This window comes from Corylus avellana, chromosome ca3 (genome assembly GCF_901000735.1).
Source record: "Corylus avellana chromosome ca3, CavTom2PMs-1.0".
Classification (NCBI taxonomy): Eukaryota; Viridiplantae; Streptophyta; class Magnoliopsida; order Fagales; family Betulaceae; genus Corylus; species Corylus avellana.
In genome coordinates this window covers 1,707,348-1,727,248 of record NC_081543.1, presented here as the reverse complement: position 1 = coordinate 1,727,248, position 19,901 = coordinate 1,707,348, and the positions used below count along the sequence as shown (strand labels likewise).

At 36.9% G+C, this 19,901-nt stretch overlaps 4 protein-coding genes across 6 annotated transcripts; 2 read left to right on the top strand and 2 right to left on the bottom strand.

Moving 5' to 3' along the window:
- The first annotated feature begins 939 nt into the window (after positions 1-939).
- On the top strand, positions 940-6,899 carry LOC132174813 (uncharacterized). Its single transcript, XM_059586499.1, has 12 exons — positions 940-1,087; positions 1,195-1,310; positions 2,007-2,036; positions 2,143-2,279; positions 2,399-2,578; positions 2,721-2,784; positions 2,891-2,998; positions 3,501-3,654; positions 4,654-4,743; positions 5,328-5,383; positions 5,507-5,564; positions 6,171-6,899. Exons 1-12 carry the CDS (start codon positions 1,006-1,008, stop codon positions 6,461-6,463), a joined length of 1,368 nt encoding a protein of 455 aa, XP_059442482.1. The 5' UTR covers positions 940-1,005; the 3' UTR covers positions 6,464-6,899.
- Positions 6,900-7,594: 695 nt separating this feature from the next.
- Positions 7,595-8,931, bottom strand: LOC132175538 (mitochondrial pyruvate carrier 1). Of its 2 annotated transcripts, none has more exons than XM_059587505.1 (5): positions 8,824-8,931; positions 8,476-8,595; positions 8,290-8,344; positions 8,051-8,186; positions 7,595-7,884 (listed from the first exon to the last, which is right to left on the bottom strand). In XM_059587505.1, exons 2-5 carry the CDS (start codon positions 8,566-8,568, stop codon positions 7,845-7,847), a joined length of 324 nt encoding a protein of 107 aa, XP_059443488.1. In that variant the 5' UTR covers positions 8,569-8,595; positions 8,824-8,931; the 3' UTR covers positions 7,595-7,844. The 2 variants fall into 2 exon arrangements, with proteins under 2 accessions (XP_059443488.1, XP_059443489.1); XM_059587506.1 differs by having other exon boundaries at positions 8,476-8,609; positions 8,824-8,925.
- A 1,580-nt stretch (positions 8,932-10,511) lies between these two features.
- On the bottom strand, positions 10,512-12,785 carry LOC132176623 (O-fucosyltransferase 37). Its single transcript, XM_059588882.1, has 6 exons — positions 12,121-12,785; positions 11,769-11,937; positions 11,553-11,642; positions 11,186-11,469; positions 10,846-11,104; positions 10,512-10,742 (listed from the first exon to the last, which is right to left on the bottom strand). The coding sequence occupies exons 1-6, from the start codon at positions 12,783-12,785 to the stop codon at positions 10,512-10,514; spliced, it is 1,698 nt and encodes a 565-aa protein (XP_059444865.1).
- A 2,551-nt stretch (positions 12,786-15,336) lies between these two features.
- LOC132175193 (probable aspartyl aminopeptidase) lies at positions 15,337-18,793 on the top strand. Of its 2 annotated transcripts, none has more exons than XM_059587061.1 (11): positions 15,337-15,726; positions 15,996-16,131; positions 16,314-16,392; positions 16,479-16,681; positions 16,812-16,881; positions 16,959-17,081; positions 17,170-17,325; positions 17,470-17,643; positions 17,933-18,007; positions 18,102-18,242; positions 18,396-18,793. In XM_059587061.1, exons 1-11 carry the CDS (start codon positions 15,633-15,635, stop codon positions 18,621-18,623), a joined length of 1,479 nt encoding a protein of 492 aa, XP_059443044.1. In that variant the 5' UTR covers positions 15,337-15,632; the 3' UTR covers positions 18,624-18,793. The 2 variants fall into 2 exon arrangements, with proteins under 2 accessions (XP_059443044.1, XP_059443042.1); XM_059587059.1 differs by having other exon boundaries at positions 16,809-16,881.
- Positions 18,794-19,901: the final 1,108 nt, after the last annotated feature.

Genomic DNA, 19,901 nt, shown 5'->3' with positions numbered 1-19,901 from the left:
TATTCCAATTGAATAAGCTTTTCAAATTTTGAAAATTTTGTGGTTTTAAACATTAGGAGCATCTAGATAGCATGGAACACACATCACTCAGTTTGGCGATTCATAGTCCAACAATAAAACGACAAATATATATATATATTATGCAAGGTTAGTAATTTTTTATATGACTAACAAATTTGGCCTGAATTTAATATGCAATTAACGTGTTAGGGTTGAGAGGTTTTACCCGTTTAGTTAAATGAATTGGGTTAGGTTTGACCTATATAGTCTTATACTCATGTTTCGATACAATTCACAAACCCAACACTAACTCAACACAAAATTAGCGGGTTAAGGTTGAGAAGTTCAATTTATTTAGTTAAATGAGTTGGGTTATAATTGATCTATATAGACTTATACATATACCTCGGTACGACCCAAACTCGACACACAAATACAAACTGTCACCCCTAGTATTATGTGTGCATAATATATATTAAATATATATACATATATATACCCCCGAGTAATGATACAATGCACGCGGCGTGCGTGGCACGCCCACGCACGCCAGTGCAAATTTTTTTTTTTTTTTTTTTTTTTTTTTTTAAAAATAATAAAATAATAATAAAAAAAAATTTTGTGCCTGGCGTGCATCACTGTTGATGCACGCCAGGGTGCATTGTATCATTACTCATATACCCCCACTCAATACATTTATTTGGGCTTTAGTCCAAGTTCACAAGTTGAGCCCAAGCATACTCGAACTGGAGATGATTTATTAAAGAAGCCCATCTTCAGGTTCAAGCTCAGCCCATTTACCAGTGGGGGTCCAGAACAATAATCAAAACAAGGAGTAGGTGGAAAATTGGAAACTCATTAAACGCAGGTGCATAAATGGAAATACTAAAAATACTGGGTGCGGAGTAATATTTTTCATACTTTATAACCGCGGCGAAGACGGAGCAAGGGTTTAAGGAAGAGCTCTGGTGTTCCTTTGGTGGGTTTTTGAGAGATCGTAGAAAGATGCCTCGTACGACCACAATAGAGTGCCCTGGTTGCCCTCCCCTTCGAGCTCTAACATTCGACGTGCTTGGTCTTATCAAAGGTATGTTCATCGTACCATTTTCTTCAATTTTTTTTTTCCTGGGATTTTTGTGCTTTAATTTTTTATTGTAATATTTTTTTGTTGGGTTGTGTGCTTTGGGATGATAGTTATTGAAGCTCAAGGTACACAAGGAGGGATTCCTAAGGTGGTTGAGAGGTGGGGTGAGCCGGACTCTTCCAAATGCGTGCTTGCAGCTTCTATCAATGACCGTAAAATCGACCCGGTAAGTGTTTGGTATTACGAATTGTTTTGAGTTTTACGGAAAATTGAATTTTAAGTGTGTTTTTTGTTGGCCATATGTGTTAAGTTTTATATTTTTGTATAATGTTTTAGTTCCTATTGTTAGTTTGTTATGGTTAATTGAAGTTGTTGGATTTTGAAAATGATGACATGCTCTCATGTTTTCTGAGTTAATTGCAGAATTGGGTATGACAAATTGTTTGAGTTTCATTGAATTTTGAGCATGTGTATGTTGGCAATCTGTTTCAAATTTATCATTTTTTTAATGTTTTAATTCCTGTTTGTTATTTTATTATCGTTAATCAAGGCTTGGAAAGTTTGAAAATGATTATATGCTTTCAATTTCTATCAGTCAAATGTAGAATTGAGTGTAAAAAGTTTCGTATAGAAATGAATATTGCAATTTTAAGCATTGTATCTTGGCTATATGTTTATTTTGACGGGTTTCTATTACTGTTGAAGGCTTGTTATGCAGCTAATAGAGTTCAGTAATGTTAATAAGTTAAACAAATAATAGTGACTATGCCTTTTGATTTAAACTTCAGATTTTCTATCAATCCACTTTTAAAAATGTAATTAAGGCTCCTAAATCCTTTATTCTGCAACAATACTTCCATCATTCTCTCTGAAATGTTAATGTTGTCAACAGTTTTCTTATTATTTTATTTTCCCATTGCAGTTATTAGCAGTTGCAAGAAAAGGTGGCATGGTGAGTTACTTTCTAGGACTTTGAATATATGGGAACACATTTTGGTTTTCAATTGTTAGGCTTATTGAAGCGTCTTTTGAATATTTTTGTTTTTTGTATACTACAGATTGAGGTTTGCAGCCCAATTAATGGGGATGTTCGTTTCACGGTTTCTAATGTCAGTGATGCCAGTCTTCGACCTGAAGATGATGCTGTTGTTGGGTTGCATTTATTCTCCAGACAGAAATTGGAGCTGACATCCAGGTACTGCAAAATTGTTGCTTTCTGGGTTCTGATACCTTATTCGAAGTTCCCCACAGTTTCTGTATGTGTGTGTGTTCATACAACTTCTGATATTTGTTCAATTCATTGTCAATTGTTAGGTCCTGTACTTTGTTTACTTGTACAACAAAAGGAAACGCAAGCATGAGGTCCATTGAAATTACTGATTCACCTGAAGGTTCTGCCTCAGTTGGCTCTTCAAGAACATGGAGTGTATGTGCGTCTGGCAATATCTTATGTACTAAAGTGGATGCAAGTGAGAACTATGCTTTATTTGGAGGGTGAGTGCTCTCATGCTACATAACTGTGCATTAGAATCTAGAAGCTTGAGAATTACCTGTATCTTCATTAATTTCTGAGATATTATGGCGTTTACTAACTAATTCACAAGAGAAATAACGGTTTTCTTGTTTTCCATCTCAGGAAGGGTGTTGAAGTGAACATGTGGGATCTTGAAAACTGTACTAAGATTTGGGCTGCCAAATCTGTGAGCCTGTTTATTTTCTGCTAAATCTTGAACGAAAATTACAAATTGATTTCTTTTACATGCATTTTGTACTCACCTTTATTTCAATCACTTCGTCCATGTGTAGCCTCCTAAGAATAGTCTTGATATTTTTTCCCCGACTTGGTTTACATCTGCAACATTCATGAGTAAGGATGATCACCGTAAAATAGTGGCTGGCACCAACAACCATCAGGTAATCTTTCATGCAAATTCTTCTTTCAAGTTGGAATGATTAATTGGACATTTGGGAATATGACATTATTGTGGAATTTTTTCCCACTCCTAAAGTCCTTTGAGCAAAATACTATCAGGAATTTGGGTTTTACTTGTACTTGAGTTTTCTTCAATTTAGAGATTGTAAGATTTTATATCACAGGAGAGAACACTTGTGTTCTATATGTTGGTCATCGTGAAACATTAAACTAGTAATGACTAATAATAGACCTTAAAATGAAATTTACTAAATTATTCTCTCATTTGGGGCTGTAAGGAGAGGTCAATTATCTTTATATCTTTAGTTGGTTATTATTATAGTCAGTTGCTGATTTTTGGAACTTAAAATGTTTTTCATATCATAGTTGAACGTGTTCTCTAGGAGGAAGTGCAATTTCTTTGTTGTTTACTCTCTAGTAGCTCTATCTCAGTTGTAATTATCTTGCCACTAAGAAACTTCTATTCATGGTTCTTTATAACAGGTTCGCCTCTATGATATTTCTGCTCAGCGAAGACCTGTTATCTCATTTGATTTCCGGGAGACCCCTATCAAAGCAGTAGCTGAAGATTTAGATGGCTATACAGTCTATATAGGGAATGGGTCTGGTGACCTTGCTTCTGTTGATATGCGCACAGGTAACTGCAGTTCCATCATGTAGTTACCTAAATTTGATATTCCATCTGTGTAACCTGTTAGTTTAGGTGTTGTGCTTATTTACATAATTGGTTTCTTCGGCAGAAGCCTTTTGTTATGACAAAGAAAAATCGAGTGTTTTCTGCATCATTTGGCTCATTTAGATTGGTGTTTGTCTTCAACCAATACTTTCCATGTCGTACCATTTTTTTTTTAATCTAAGGTGATCATGTTTTATTTCTTGGTTTCTCTGTGTCCCCGTGGGTGGGTGCACAGGCACATTAATTGATTAATTTAATTGTTAAATGCTGGCTCTACCATGTACTCTCAGATGGGGATATACGAACTGACACACACACACAAACACACCCCCTTATGCATTCTTAGATATGAGGAAAATGTTTTTCTTATATTTGTTTGAAATCCCAAAAAAAATGAGGCACCTAATGCTGCTCACAAACAATATGACCGTTTTCTTTTGGCTTCATTTTCAATGGTTCTCTTCATATGACATGTACCATCCTTTTGTGTTCTTTACAGCCAAGAGATCATACCTGGGAACAGTCTGATCAACATAGGCAAACACCTAATACACTATGAATTTTTTATGCAATAGAAGTAAACTCAAGGATTTTGTAGAGTTTTATAAATTATGAATGGAGGATTGTTGTATGCACAGTATATGGCTGTTTATGTCTTTCTAGATAGGCGTTTCTTTTATATACATCTATGTGCCTGGCTTGTGCTTTGCGCTTTTAATGATATTTCGATTATTTATAAAAAAAAAAATGTCTCATTCTATTTACTTAGGGTTGTTTAGTAACTATGACATCATTTTGGATTAAGCTTAATTATGTTGCCATAAAGCAGATGCTGAAATTGATTTTTAATATTGTTAATGTCATTCTTGCATTGATTTCTTTGAATGATTTGAGGGATTTTTTTTTTATTTTTTAATTTTTTTTCTATATTTCGATAATAATGAATGTATTTCATTGCAGGGAAATTGTTGGGTTGCTTTTTGGGCAAATGTTCTGGAAGCATCAGATCTATAGCCAGGCACCCAGAGCTTCCAGTTATAGCATCTTGTGGTGAGTACATCGTAGGGTTTTCCCTTTGTGTTAATTTACATAAGGATGCTGACGTACACACTCACACAACTCCATTCACACATACACATAAACAGAAAGAGAGATAAATCCATAGTCTTTGTTTCCTATTGTGTGTGCAATACCTTCCACTTTATTCTCTCTCTTTTTTTGGGTCAATGGGCATGCATCTTCACCATGTGTTCAGAGGTCAAATATTGGGTTCCTTTTTTGAAGACAGCCACTAGATGGTTATGAGATATGGATAGGAAAGTTTAGTTTGGGTGGTATTGTAATCTGGAGAAGCGGGAAACAAAAGTAGGAAATTTTGATCTTAGTTTATGCTCAAATTACTTGCTATATCATCTACTAAGCAATAACATCCTTCTACACCCACATCTAACTTTTCTCAAAGTCACTCCGTTTATTAACATTTTAACAAAAAAAAAAAAGGTATATGCAGTTAGTTAGCACTTCATCATTTTGTGGGTTCGCGGAATATTGATTAAATCATGCTTTAGACTTTTGAAGTTAGGTCTTTAGAACCAATTTGACCACCAAAACTGAGAACTTGAGTACTTTTATAGGACTGGACAGTTATATACGCATTTGGGATATCAAGACACGGCAACTTCTTTCTGCGGTATGTTCTTATCCTTTATTATTATGGATAGTTGTTGAAAGTTTTTGGCAAAAGAAAGGGCTGAAATATTGTACTGCATTAATTTCCATCTAACATTTTAATTGTCTTTGCTGTTGGGTTTAGGTTTTCCTGAAGCAGCATCTTACAAATGTTGTCTTTGATTCCAATTTTGCGGACAAAGGTTTGTTTTCTGTTCTTGTCTTGTTTGCTATGGTAGTGTTATGCACACTATTGTATACCAAGGCGTAGTATTGTATATTGTACCATGATTAGTCTATTAGTGGCATCTTGTTACATTTGGTGAACACAGAGTAATGGATGTAAAGAGATTGAATGGAAACAGGTGCCAGTTATGCAGTCTTTAAGTTTGAAGGATTGTATCACCCACAGGAGTGACTAGTCTTACACCATCTAATGAAACTACTACAAAACAAATTTGGAATTCATGCAAAAGTTGGATCATCATTGAAAGCAAAATATACAGGACGTAGCCAATCCTCATGTTACCTATTTTTAGATGATTAATGTTATAACTTGGGAGTCATTCCTTATCCTTAAGTTCAGGATTTCCCAGGACGTTGAAGGATTGTCTTAATCCTCAAACCATTAATAAGTGAACAACTCATGCACAGGAATGAGACTAAATTATACTCTTTTTTTTTTCCTTGAATGTAAAACATATGGAAACATATAAAAAAAATAATATGATGGTAGTAAAGTTTCTTATATAATGTTAATGTTATCCCACACCTACTAATTATACGTTTCTCATTCGTTTTCTGAGCAGAAGTTGCACCTTTAGCAGATCCACCTTTAAATGCTGAACAAATTGCAAATGAGAATGAAATCAGTGATGACGAAGAAACACTTCCTGTGAAAAGGAAGAAGGCATCCAAAAAAGAGGAAGGAAGCAAGAAGAAGAAGAAGAAGAAGGCAACTAAAGAAAATGCCAGCGAGGTACCTGAAGAAAATGAAGAAAGCGAAAAGGTGGCATTGAAAGAAAAGAAGGGAAGCAAGAAGTTAAAACCCAAGAAAAGAAGCAAAAGGTCAAAATACGAGATGGTTGACGATGCACCATGATTCATTTATGTGTATACTGCAGAGAGCCAGAGTTGAACCTTGACATGCATTACCATTAAGAAGGTATGATGAAGGAGGCCAAAGGTTGAAGGGCGGTTGTCCCGGGTCCTTCTTTTGCAAGAAGAAAGACATTTTGGGTGCAGGAAGCCCACATTCATATAGGGAAATGATTTTGTAATTTATTCTTGTGGGAGGTTAAATTAGGAAACGAGTGTTTAACCATAATGTAGCAAGGATGATTTTGTTAGTTTACTCGATTTGAGGACTTTGTTTTTTGATTCCAAACTCTATAGGCACCTGAAAGATCAAAAATCAAAAGTCAAAGGTGTTTTGGTCGGGAGAGAGAATTATGCTTGATCAGTGACTGTATCACACCATAACAACATTCATTTTCATTTTGATTGATTATATGCAATGTACCTCATCTTCTTGCTTATTTTTGTGCCCACAATTTACTTGGCAGCTTACATTGGATATGGATCCCATGCAATAGGGTAGACAATGCAGGTTTATGTGAGAGCTTGCTTGGGTGTAACTTGTTCAGACATGCAAGTATTGGGCTGTCCAAGCACTTGCCCAAACAGGTAGGGTTTCACGAGTAATTCTACAAGTCCTTTTTATGTTCTTCTTCCTTCTTATGTCCCTCTTGAAGGCTCCAAGAATAATGTAGCTATTAAAATTATTATTGGACTTGTTATTGATCATTATTGAATTTTGATCAAATGATGATTTTATTAGCCACATTATTTTTGGAGGGACTCAAGAGGGACATAAGAGAGACTTTTAGAATTACTTGAGGTACCACAGGCTCAATAAAGCAGTCTTATTGCAGGAAATCTTTGTCCTTTTACATTAGTCAAATTATCCAAGTAAGAAAAAACGAGCTGACAGTGGTTGGTGATGCATCTGGCTCCTTGGAGCTTGCAATAGATGTCAAATACTACAGAGATTGCCTCTAGTGAAAGAATAACTAAAGTTTTCTCTCAATCTTGCAATCTTCACAAAAGGCAAGCCAAACTCTAGAAAATACTGAAACCGTGGCACCAGCCATTAACATTAACTGTGCTTTTGATGCATTGAATCTAGAAATAGTTTATTTGCAACATGAAAACCAATACAACACATTTGAAGAACTTGATTTCAGCATCATCAATTACGAATTTGGAGCTCTATAGTTTCATCAGTTTCCACGCCTAGTTATGAAAACACAATACAAACAAAGATGACAGGGAACAAGATTCACTTAATAGTGATCTGCTTACGGCTGTAAGAGCAAATGCAAACCGCTTCAAATGAGTCTGATATGAGATGAAGAATGATTTCTGCAGAAACCACAATCCAAAAAACACTAGAACGGGTGGAAAAGATGGCAGCATCAAAGTTACTGGGATTCAGATTCCTTTTTCTTCTCTGACAAGTACCTATCAAAAAGAAAGCACACAAACCAAACCTCACCGTTGGAGTCAAACATATTTCAGAGTTTTTCATTTATACCAAAAACTTATACAACGTTAGAAAGTAGCATCTTCCTCAAACCTCATGGTGCAATTATTGTTGTCCAGCTTTAATTACTACCCAGATACTTACCCCTGACCCTTTGCCCATCGCGAGAGTTGATAGAGTTGCACAGTCTCATTCGAGACATGGCATGCCAGGAGCAGATAGTTGCGAGGCTGTACCATCCATGCAAATCTCATGAACAACGCTGAGTAGACACACATTGCTACAAGCACCAATACCAAACATGATATTAGAATGTCAATTCTCAACCAAACAACATGTACCAAGAAAAATACTAAGTCTTTCCCAAAGCAGACATGTTCAACCTGCTGTCATGTTGCCCGAAATCAGTTCGGGGGGTTTATTCATGTCCGCCAACCCCTGTCAAATCGCAGAACATAAACTTAAAAAACTCATAATAAAGTATAAAAATCAGACCTTTACAAGAGAATAAACAAAAATCTAAATTTACATTTAAACAAAAATTGCGAAGTTGTGGTATCAGAGCATACCGCAGCAACAAATCCCCAATTGGCAACAGGTCCCCAAAAGTGAGTCGTTTTCGGACCGACCGGACTGTTCAAGAATGCCCGGAAAGAAGCCATTTACGACCGATCCTTGCTTGAATAGCTCTATAACAATCAAACTAAAATTTATCAATAAGCACTCCGTTTAATATAGATTCAATCAAACACGGACAGCAAAGAAGCCAATTTTTGGTCAACAATCGCTAGGGTTCGTTATACCGAAGCTCAAATCAGTATGATCAATCAAATTAATAACTGACACTCAAATTCAATCATAAAATACTAATCTTTCTCAATTAAAAAGAAAGAAAACCCAACCCTAACCCTAATTACCTGAAGACGATCGACGATTTTGCCACACGGAGAGAGACTCGAAGAAATGCTTGGCGAGGAAAGTAGAAGCAAGTGAATTTTGATCTGCGTGGTGAGATTGTGATTAGGTGGAGCTGGTTTTATGGGAAATAGTGGTTTTGGCCAATGGAGTAAAGCCGCGTGGCGTGGAATAGATGCTTTTACCAATAGTATAAAAGTTCAGCGTAGATGTGTCCTTCTGTTCTAAACCCTAGAAACCCCCCCCCCCCCTCCCCCCGCGAGAACTCCCAATTCCCTCTTCAGGAAAGGACTGAAAGTTCCTCCAAATCGCAAAGTTAACGGCAAATTCTCGGTCAGATTCAGATACAGATTCCTTAAACGTTGCAGCTTAAATATCCTCAGCCTCGTAAGCCACCTCTCTGAAATACGGAAAGCATGGTTTCAAACGGGAATATTTAAGCTGCAAAGTTTAGGAATCTGTATCTGTAGAGGGCATTGATTTCTACACCAATTTTATTAACGAACTACCCAACAATGGTAAGAAAGTGATTCACTTTTACTATTTCTTGAAGCCAAATGCTCTCAATTTGTACTTAATTTGTGTATTAATTTTGAATTTTGAATCACAGGATTGTGTATGCACTTGCTTAATCTATTAAATTTGAGAATGTTACATTATTTTGTGTGCAATATAGTGATGATTTCAAAAACTATGCCGATTGCCGACCTAGGTTTCCAAACCTTTGGAGATGGGGTTAAAACATCGGAAAACAGTCATAGAGCCACAGGTATTTGGTCAGTATGGCTATAAATGGGAAGTTCAAGGCCAAAACCTTACCTTGCTACTGATGCCCCTGGAAAGTTTAGTCTCACATTAGTGGGGCGATTTGCCCACCTCAAGTGCGTGGATTATAAAGGTGTTGCATGGCTGTTAAGTGTCATATTGGTTATTTATTAGGTGAGATTGAGCTTTATAAGTGATTTTAAGATATTTCAATTCCAACTTGATGAGTCCTTTTGGAGTGATAGTGTAAATGTGGTTGACTCGCTCAAGTGAATTCTTCATAATGATGAGGACCTGAGAGTTTGCGTGGCGGCACTCGTATTGACATTCTCTTGAGCGAACTCTCGAGGTTTTGTGAGAACCAGAGTAGAGTATTCTGACTGTTATCTAACAATATATTCATATGTAAATCACTTTGCATGGTGATGTAGTGCAGGAAGGGAGCCAATGTAAAAGGATTCTTCATATGGTCGTGGATGGACAACATGGAAATGGGATCAGGCTACAAGGTCCGATTTGGCCTTAATTACGTGGATTACCTGGACAATCTCAAAGGTCACCCTACGAAGTCTGCAAAATGGTTCTGTTCCTTCTTTAAGGAATCAAAGTTGAAAGGACTTGATTATAATCTTAGTGTTGTAACCTAACCTTTTTCCTTTCCTTTTTCTTGGTGGGTTGAGTTGTTATGTTTTGCATGGTTCATTGCTGGTGTACAAGAATCATTATTGAGGATATGTCATCCTCTCGTTACTTAACAGTGAATTCTCTGCATTTGGTTTGTGTTTTAGGTTTGGTCTGCACAAGTCTATCATCATCTACAAAATTCTAGTAGTGATTTGAGTGGATGAAAAGAATTCACATATCTGTCTCAGATGACTTACAAATTGAGATTCATCAAAAGAAACAGATTTACTCATGAGCTGCTTCAAAATATGCCTGTAGGGTGTTTGCACATGCACTCGGGTACAGGGTATGCAATCACATCTCGATCTCTTCTGTTAGTTCTCATCTCAGGCTGGCCCTGAGATTTGCTGTGCAGCTTTCTCATGATGGTTCTGAATTCTGTATCGGAAATGGAGGTGTCTTCGAAGAAAGGAAGCACAGCTCGCTTGTTCGGCCTTATATATTTCATATGCCCCACATAGGCACGGTGACCCTATTAGTTAACAATACATACCACACACAAATATTAGTTAAATGATTAAATTCATCATTTTTTTATATGCAAACAAATAGAATTTGAAGTCTTGATCACTTACTTGCATGGTTCGGCCCATATTTCCACCATGGGAAGGTACAAAGACGTCGCTGCTCAGCGAGACAATGTAGTCAATGGCAGCGAGAGCTGATGACTTGTTAATGTACTGTGAGAGTTCTCCATCTCGTGCCAACATCTCCTTTGTTACAAGATTTGAAAATTCTGCTACAAGTGGCTTCAGAGCCTGGCTGCCCCCAAATGGCTCTCCTCCAGCGCTGTAAACCCGTGCACTTCTGGGTGCTCCTAGAGCCTTCAGGAGCCTGCAGGTGCAGCACATTTTCAATTGCCTCCAATTTTAGAATAAAAAAAATTAAGTTCAGAGCCTGTGAATGTTGATATACCTTGCCATTTCTAATGCATTTAGGGGGCATAGTCCGGCAAGCCGCCTCTGACCGGAGGTCATGTTTAACCTTCCTGTTAGGTAATCAGGATGAGACTCCCGAAGCTTGGTGATAATATCATCATATTCTGCGCCTAAACCAGTGGGGCATCCAGTTCTGACCCACACATCCTTCTCTAGCCGGAGATGGAGTGCAATGTAAGGGCCTTCAATCCACATTCTTCTTGCAAGCCGATTTCCGAGCTCCCTAATCGGTGCTGCATATCTTAATGCATGGAACGCTACCTGCAATATGAAGATGAAATGAGGACATGCATGATGGCTGTCTGATATGAATCTATCTGATGGTGATTTATTTGCAATTGTACCTTACATCGAAGCTTCTGCAGATCTGGAGGAAGATTCTTGGAGAGTTTAGAATCTAACCCTTTTAACACAAGAACACCATCTTCATTCAGCTACATCAACCAACAAATGTTTTGAGAAGCATGAGGAGAAAAATGGTTTGTCTCTCTGAGACCTTGGCAGCTAAATTATGACAAATTAATGCAGCTGGCAGAGTTCAATAAACAAAGAATTCTTACTTGGTTAAAGAATCTGCTACGGATCCAAAGCGGAGAAACATCATGAGGAATCTTTGTTTCAGTCGACTGTCTTGACATCAAATGCGTTGAAGGAAGGGATGATACAACTCTCACATCCGCTTGTAAAATTCTCTTGAAATGTTTCACGTCAAATATATCCGAAAATTCACTGTGATTATAACAAAAACAGTTGATTGATTAATAAATTTCCGTACAGTATTTCCTTTAAGACACAACAATTCGTATGCTTAATAGGTGCTTGAAATGTTTCACATCAAATATTTAAAACAAATGAATGCTGGAATTATATGCATTTAACACATAAAATTAAGTTTCCACATTTCTCTTTTACCTCTCATCTCCCCAAATCAGATTAACCTGCAAGACTGGCACAACTAATGCAGCTTCAAGAATTCTTGCAATAACAACCGCATCAACAATCTCATTTCTCTGCTGGTTCAAACCCCCTGAAGCCACCACCACCAAGAACCTCCTCTTCTCCTTTGAAATCTGCGCTGACGCTTTCCGATACCCAATACTGAAATCCAAGCATGGCCTGAACCCCAACCCATCTGGTTGCTGCCAGAACTCTCTCTCCTCCTCAGAAACATGCCCAACAACCCCATGAGCCGGTAATGGCACCATCACACTGTCTGACAGTCTTGGCTCGTCCTCATTGTCCGATACCATCAAAGAAAGCGACGCCGAGGTAAGCGGAGAGTGAGCGGCAGACGACAAAGAAGAAGAAGAAGATGAAAATGGTGATGGGGGAGAGATGAGAGGACATGAGGATGAGTCTTGGGAAGTTGGCATGAAGCCGAGAATGGAGATTCCCAAGAAAGTGAAGGAAAACAGGAGAGAAAGAAAGAAGACAGAGAGGTTTGAGGGTGTGCATAGCTTGTGGTTTCTTGGGTTGATCTTCTTGGGGGATGATATGAGAGAAGCCAACGGAGAAAGTGAAAGCAAGTAGGGAAAGAATGGTAGCGGGTTCATAGTGATGTTCCTTGCTCTTGCCATGAAACCAAGCTTTGTGTCCTCTTCTACTACAAAGTCTTGATCTTGGTTAACTGTGAGAGAGAGAGAGAGAGAGAGAGAGAGCAAATGAAGCTTATGTGAAAAGTACTGTGATTCTGAAACAACAAACTAAGGCCAACAAGGAAATCAAAATTAATGTCGAGTATACCCATGGTTTTATGAAAAAATTAGCAGTGGAATTGCACTGAAGATTCAAACAATGAGGGAACGTGGAAAAGGGTGTTTTGGTCATATAACGTTATCAATGAGGAAACGGACGGTTTTTTCAGTTACACATTCGTATTGATTTTCCCGGCACAAAGCTAGTTCAGCTTCCACAAAAAAGAAGAATACAATATTGAATTTAGCCTTGTTACGTTTGTATAATGAAATAGTTGCGAAATATGTAAAGATTACATGGGAAATGTAATTACCAAACATAAAAGAAAATCTCAAAGATACTTGCATATGGCCATTGTTACTTTAAGTATTTGAAATGAAGAACCAAGATTTTAACCATTTTGAATTTCTGTTGAGAGATAAAGCAGTTATTTAGTTTTTAACAAGAGTATATTAATATACATAGTTAAATACAACTCTAGCCCAAAAGCCTAAACTAATAGGTTAAGGTCCACTTAGGTATATTAACTACTATTTTCTCTCGCATCAAAAGTTGCAGATGCAGGCACAACTCCAAACTCGATGCGTCCAAACACCTGTCCCAAGAAGCTAACCATGGCTCTAATACCACTTGTTGGGAGATAAAGCGGTTATAAAGTTTTTGCTAAAAGTACATTAATATATATAGTTAAACACAATTTTAGCCCCAAAGCCTAAGCTAATGGGTTAAGGTCTACTTAGGTTTATTAAGTACTATTTTCTTTTATATTTTCTCAATGTGAAACTCAAAACTCACAAATGTACTCACAACACCTTTCATCAAGGAAGACAATATTTGGTGAAATAAAACAACTTTTTTACCTTTATTAATTAACTATATATTAATTACCCAAAAGTTTTAGTCTAATAAAAACTATATTAATATAATATACCATATGCATATAATATATGTGACTTGTGAGCTACCTTAAGTCTCTTTATAGAAGATTAATTATAATAAAATAAAGATGTAGTTTTTAGAATTGTTCTTTAGTTAAATATTTCACATATTGGGTTAAATATTCTATGTATTGGATCTTATTTATTATAAGTTTGAGTTCACAAATAAGTTAAAAGTATTCAAATATTAATTAATTGATTAAATTCACACTTTTTTATAAGCATAATCATCTCTTCTTTTTTTTTTTTTGAACGAATTATCTCTTCATTGATATAACAATCAAATGAGGCAAAATGCTCTGTACAATGCCAAAGATATAATTTGGAATCTTCACAACTCAAACATTATCTATGACATACATAATAGCCTCTTGGGTTACTATAAGGCAATATCTATGAAAAGTCTACAGCAAATTCCGGCGAATTACATCTCTATCCGTTGCTAGGTCCTTGATTCCCTGGATTTTTTTATCTCCGCTACTAGTACTTTATCAATTGCAATCTTCTTCACTTCCTTTACCATAGTGACAATTCTTCTGTATGTTTGATAACTCCTCAATCATCGGCCTATGGTTTGCTCCTAGAAAATGAACCATAAGAAAATAAAAGACCGACCGAAAACTAATTCCTTTATTCTTAAGGATTCGTCAAAACAAAATCTAAGAAAACAAATAAAATTTCTCCTCATAGATCGCTACTAAAATCATATCTAGAGAAAATACATTTTTATTTAAAAACAACAAAAATACAATAACAAAAATCCAACACACCCTCACGCGTTCCATGCGCTACTGCCGGCCAATCACGTGCTGCTAAAAAGCACCCAAGGAACATTGACACATGCACCCTGATTGATCTATTGCGGAGGCGGGAAAAGGGAGGGATAACTCCCTCCTTCCCACTCTGCTATGCTCTCTCTGTGCTACTTTAAAAGTGTAATCATCTTTTTTTTTTTCTTTTTTTTTTGTTTGACATGTCCACACAAGGAAAGTGAAATTCAAACTAGTAACTTCCGCTTCATGAGGCGTGGTTCACAGTCGATTGAGCTACTCCTTGAAGACTTATAATCATCTTAAATTGAAGCGATTGCCTGCATATCACTTATCACATATATGTTAGCCACTAAAATATGAACGTTTACATACATAACATTTATTATGCTTACAAATTAACTTGACTGTTTACCTAAAATTTAATATTTCAACTACTAAAATATTAAAAAATGACGCGATATTATTTTTATAAAATATAAATGGGCATGTGAAAATAAAGAGGCATATAGACTTTCTCAACCCCCAAGCAACTTATATATATATATATGGTATCTTTTATGTGAACAAAATCATTTAAAAATGGAACTGGACATAACTTTTTATCTCACAAAAATCAGCATCTTATCCCAAGAAGGGACTCAATATTCCTAAAAGAGTTGTACCATATATATATACACAAGCAGTCAAGCATGATGACAAGCGCCGTGAATTTTTGTATGCAACTGGGGGAAGCTGAAGCTGAACCAGACCAATGGGATCGCGTCAATGGGAGTGAGTGAGAACCAGAGAATACACGTACGGTACGCTCACTCACATTGCACCACTCCCTTCATCGTACATCAAACGCATCATCATGGGCATATATTCTTCATAATAAATCCTGTCCTGTCCAAGACTGTCGACTGATTCCTACGCAAGGCATAAAGCGATCGAGCGACACAGAGAGAGTGAGAGTGAGAGTGGGAGAGTTTTTCTCATATATAAGCCAAGCAAGTAGGCAGTGAAGCTCGTGGAAGCCATGGCCAAGAAAGAAGCACACAGCGAAGTAAGCTCAGTGGTCTCTGATCTCATCAACTTCTTGAACGTTTCGCCAACTGCTTTCCATGCCGTTGGTAACTATATCTTCCTCTCTCGGAGTCTCTCCTTTTCTCCTTTCTCTACCATTCTCCATTTCCAAATAAACGTGCCATGAAATATATGTATATTATATGTTGTATTTGGCGCATGATATTGTTCATGATTGAATCTTTTATACAATGATACTTATCTCAGCATGTGTTAGACCCATTCACCCTCCTTTAGATCATATGGGGGTGGATTTCATGGGGTTCTGTTTTTGTGAGTGATTAAGCTTTTTTTTCTCGACACATTGTTGTTTTAGACGAGGCAAAAAAGTGGTTGAGAAGCGTGGGGTATGAACAAGTCTTGGAGAGAGAGGATTGGAAATTGGAAGTCGGGAAGAGATATTTCTTCACGCGGAATCACTCCACGATTGTCGCTTTTGCAATCGGTAAAAAGTATGAATTTTTGTCTTTGTTCTCATTAAATTCACCATGATTTCATTACTGTAGCTCTGTTTGGTTATTGGGAAAATGTGGGAAAAGAAAAGGAATCGACTTTTTAACACTTTACTGCACTTAATTACTATTTGATATGAATTTGGTTTCCTTATTGCTGATGTTGTGGAACTTTTGCTGAGGTATGTTGCCGGAAATGGATTCCATATAGTTGGTGCTCATACTGATAGTCCTTGTCTGAAACTGAAGCCCGTTACCAAGGTGGTCTTTTGATTTCATTGCTATCACCTGGATTGAAATATATTACTTGTATTTGGAGGTTATTTAGAACTGGGAGGCTTGTGCAGGTAACTAAAGGTGGGTATTTGGAGGTTGGTGTCCAAACATATGGGGGTGGCTTGTGGCATACTTGGTTTGATCGCGACCTAACGGTTGCGGGAAGGGTGATGATTAGAGAAGAAAAAGATGGTTCTATTTCGTATTTGCATCGTCTGGTTAGAATCGAGAAGCCGATAATGCGGATCCCGACCCTGGCGATTCACTTAGACAGGTTGTCTTGCTGTTTGAAATGCTCTACCACTTGTTCTGGCTGTTTTGTGGTCATGATATGGATATTTTGAATCTACCTTGTTTTATGTGATTGTTCTCTGTTGAACAATTTGCTATTCTGTGAGCAGCAGCAGCGTTAGTGATGGATTCAAGGTCAACACGCAGGCTCATCTTCTTCCTGTCTTGGCAACATTAGTTAAGGTAATTTTGGAACTATACACATTCATATGTTCTTTTTTATCAAATTTTGCTTTATATTTTAAACAAACTTTTTGCAGGCAGAGCTCAATAAAGTGGTTTCTGAAGATGGTGCAGTTGAAAGTGGAGTTCAGACTGATGCAAAGAAAACAAATCAAAGAGCTTCCACTCATAACTCAAAGCATCACTCGCTCCTGTTACAGGTTAAAATAAAATTTTGAAGCATCTCAAGCTTGATGTTTTTGGGTATGCTTGTTGGTAATTGCTTTATTTTTCTTTCTTTTTTTCTAGCTGCTTGCAAGTCAGATTGGCTGTACACCAGATGATATATGTGATTTTGAATTACAAGCATGTGATACTCAACCAAGTATTGTAGCTGGTGCCACAAAGGAATTCATTTTCTCAGGGCGGCTTGACAATCTTTGCATGTCATTTTGCTCTCTGAAGGTGTGGTTTTTTTTTTTCATTGAAATGCAAATAAAGCTGCATATATAGTCTTTTTTTTCTTTACCTTGCCAATTTATGACTTTTGTGATGTGCTAAATACGTTGTTGTTTGAGTTCCTATGCTACTTTATGGTTTGAATTTCAGGCATTGATAGATGCTACATCTTCTGAAAGCAGTCTTGAGGAAGAGTCTGGTGTTAGAATGGTGGCCTTGTTTGATCATGAGGAGGTGGGGTCTAACTCAGCCCATGGAGCTGGATCTCCTGCCATGTTAAATGCTTTATCACGAATTACGAGTTCCTTTGGCTCAGATTCTAAGGTAATAACTACTTCCATGCTCATGGGATGATCTTGGGATTTAATTAAACAAAGAAATGTTTACTGTTATCCTCTGACTAGTCCCATGCCTCTAAACTAGATACTGTAGATGCTTATTTAATTTGCTTCATAATTTGTTACCCAAATCCATGCCACCACATTTAGAGGACCTTCTCTTAGGCAAGAGTTGTCAGATGAATGCATAAACATATTCCTTTCTAAACACTCATTTAATGATTATGTTTTAATCTGACAGATATTTGTTTCCATTGCTTTTGATTTCTTTCCAGCTGCTTGAGAAAGCAATCCAGAGGAGTTTCCTCGTATCTGCAGACATGGCACATGCATTACACCCTAATTACATGGTGTGTTGCCTACTGGCTACTGCACTTATTCTTTACCAGTATAAGCAATATTTGGTTTGTTGCACCATGTTGATATAGTGTTCCTCCTCCCCAGGACAAACATGAAGATAATCATCAGCCCAAGTTGCATGGAGGGCTTGTCATTAAACACAATGCAAATCAACGCTATGCAACCAATGCAGTCACTTCCTTCATATTCAGAGAGATAGCAACAAATCATAACCTTCCTGTTCAGGTCAGTTTCTCTCTGCATTGGCATATTTTAGCTGTGAAAAATTATTTTGGTAAGATCTTTCAGAGAAGATTAGTGTGACTTGTATGAATTGTGGTGTGAGAATTTTGTGAGGAATAGTAAGTGATAAAGCAGAGGAAATTACAAATGATGCAGGATTTTGTGGTCCGCAATGACATGGGATGTGGTTCAACCATAGGTCCGATTCTTGCAAGTGGTGTGGGGATTCGTACAGTTGATGTTGGCGCACCACAGCTATCAATGCACAGCATACGAGAAATGTGTGCTGCAGATGATGTGAAGCATTCATATGAGCATTTCAAGGCCTATTTCCATGAATTCTCTCATCTTGATCCAAGGATTGCAGTTGATTTTGATGATTAGTCAGAGGTAGATATAAATGTAGAGTAAGAGTTGCTGCTGAGACTTCAACAAATTGCACCGTAGACAAAAGGGTCAAATCATGGTGTGCCATATTGTTCTTGTAATCCATAATATGATGATGTTAATGGAATAATATATTTGGACAAAATGGAGTATTAATATTGTTACCGTGCCCAATAATGATAAATAATATGGAATTGAAAAAGAGAGTCGAGATACGGATTTACGTGATTCGACATTCGACAAGGTGCCTACGTCCATAGAGAATTCGACTATATTTTATTATTAATGATTCAAGGTTACAACATAATATATATATAAGAAAACCCTAATTGCACAGACGTATTTTGGAAACGTAAACATCGCTTCACTCCATTCATTCCGTCTACTCGGCCAACAACTAGTATTCTAATATTATTCTCTATACCTGAGAGAATTAAGCAAGTCAAGAACTTGATCACAACTTCGACCTGTTTATCTAGCAATTCCTCTAGAACTTTAGTGACCTCTTTCTTAGGGGTCCAAACTTATAGCCACCCCATTCTAAGTTGGTTGGAATGTGGTAGTAGCAGTAATATTGATGTTTCTGTAGTGTTTTGAGAATTCTTATATGTGCAGACACATACATAGACATGTACAAAATCTTGTAGAAATTCTACCAAAAACAAATGAATTGTATAAGGAAGGTCAACAAAGATGAAATATGGATCATTTGACTGGTCCTCAATGGCCCAGATTTAACAAATGGTTGTCTGATGGAAAAGAAGTCATGTACTATTTATAACGATTTAAGAAAATTGTTAAATATATCTGCACTATCACTCGAAAATAGCTATTCAAGTTGCAATTGTACCGAACCTATTTCATTACGCTCAAAATAATGACACGTTTGATATGCACAATATTAGAGGGATTACTAATGCTTTCTTGTTGGAAATAGCACACCAATTAATGTTCACATACATGCCTTCGTTTAAGAAAACAATCATTCTAGTCGTTCTTGTCGGCCGCGAATCATAGGCTACCGCTCATTTGTCTCGGCATTTTGCAATAGCCTATCACTCAAAATGGCACATTTATATTCTCAACATTCTTCTCTAATCTCCATTATCAAATTTTCTACACACCAATTTCTTATGAAATTCTACCTTACAAAATTAATGTTAAAATCTCGACAATTATGTTTAAATTAAATTATGTAGACTTTGTCTATGCAACATTCACTATGTTTATCAATTTGATTATAATTATCAACTCAATAATTATCTATAATATTTA

Excerpts from the sequence above, each read along its gene's own strand:
- LOC132174813 (XM_059586499.1), top strand. The coding sequence starts at position 1,006 with ATGCCTCGTACGACCACAATAGAGTGCCCTGGTTGCCCTCCCCTTCGA. Across the intron at positions 1,311-2,006 it reads ATGACCGTAAAATCGACCCG|TTATTAGCAGTTGCAAGAAA; the intron begins GTAAGTGTTTGG and ends TTCCCATTGCAG. Across the intron at positions 2,280-2,398 it reads AAATTGGAGCTGACATCCAG|GTCCTGTACTTTGTTTACTT; the intron begins GTACTGCAAAAT and ends GTCAATTGTTAG.
- LOC132175538 (XM_059587505.1), bottom strand. The coding sequence starts at position 8,568 with ATGGCTTCTTTCCGGGCATTCTTGAACAGTCCGGTCGGTCCGAAAACG. Across the intron at positions 8,345-8,475 it reads ATTGGGGATTTGTTGCTGCG|GGGTTGGCGGACATGAATAA; the intron begins GTATGCTCTGAT and ends GCGATTTGACAG. Across the intron at positions 7,885-8,050 it reads CGATGGGCAAAGGGTCAGGG|GTACTTGTCAGAGAAGAAAA; the intron begins GTAAGTATCTGG and ends TCTTTTTGATAG.
- LOC132176623 (XM_059588882.1), bottom strand. The coding sequence starts at position 12,785 with ATGGCAAGAGCAAGGAACATCACTATGAACCCGCTACCATTCTTTCCC. Across the intron at positions 11,470-11,552 it reads TGCAGAAGCTTCGATGTAAG|GTAGCGTTCCATGCATTAAG; the intron begins GTACAATTGCAA and ends TTCATATTGCAG. Across the intron at positions 10,743-10,845 it reads ATATGGGCCGAACCATGCAA|GGTCACCGTGCCTATGTGGG; the intron begins GTAAGTGATCAA and ends GTTAACTAATAG.
- LOC132175193 (XM_059587059.1), top strand. The coding sequence starts at position 15,633 with ATGGCCAAGAAAGAAGCACACAGCGAAGTAAGCTCAGTGGTCTCTGAT. Across the intron at positions 16,682-16,808 it reads CTGGCGATTCACTTAGACAG|CAGCAGCGTTAGTGATGGAT; the intron begins GTTGTCTTGCTG and ends TTCTGTGAGCAG. Across the intron at positions 17,644-17,932 it reads CCTTTGGCTCAGATTCTAAG|CTGCTTGAGAAAGCAATCCA; the intron begins GTAATAACTACT and ends ATTTCTTTCCAG.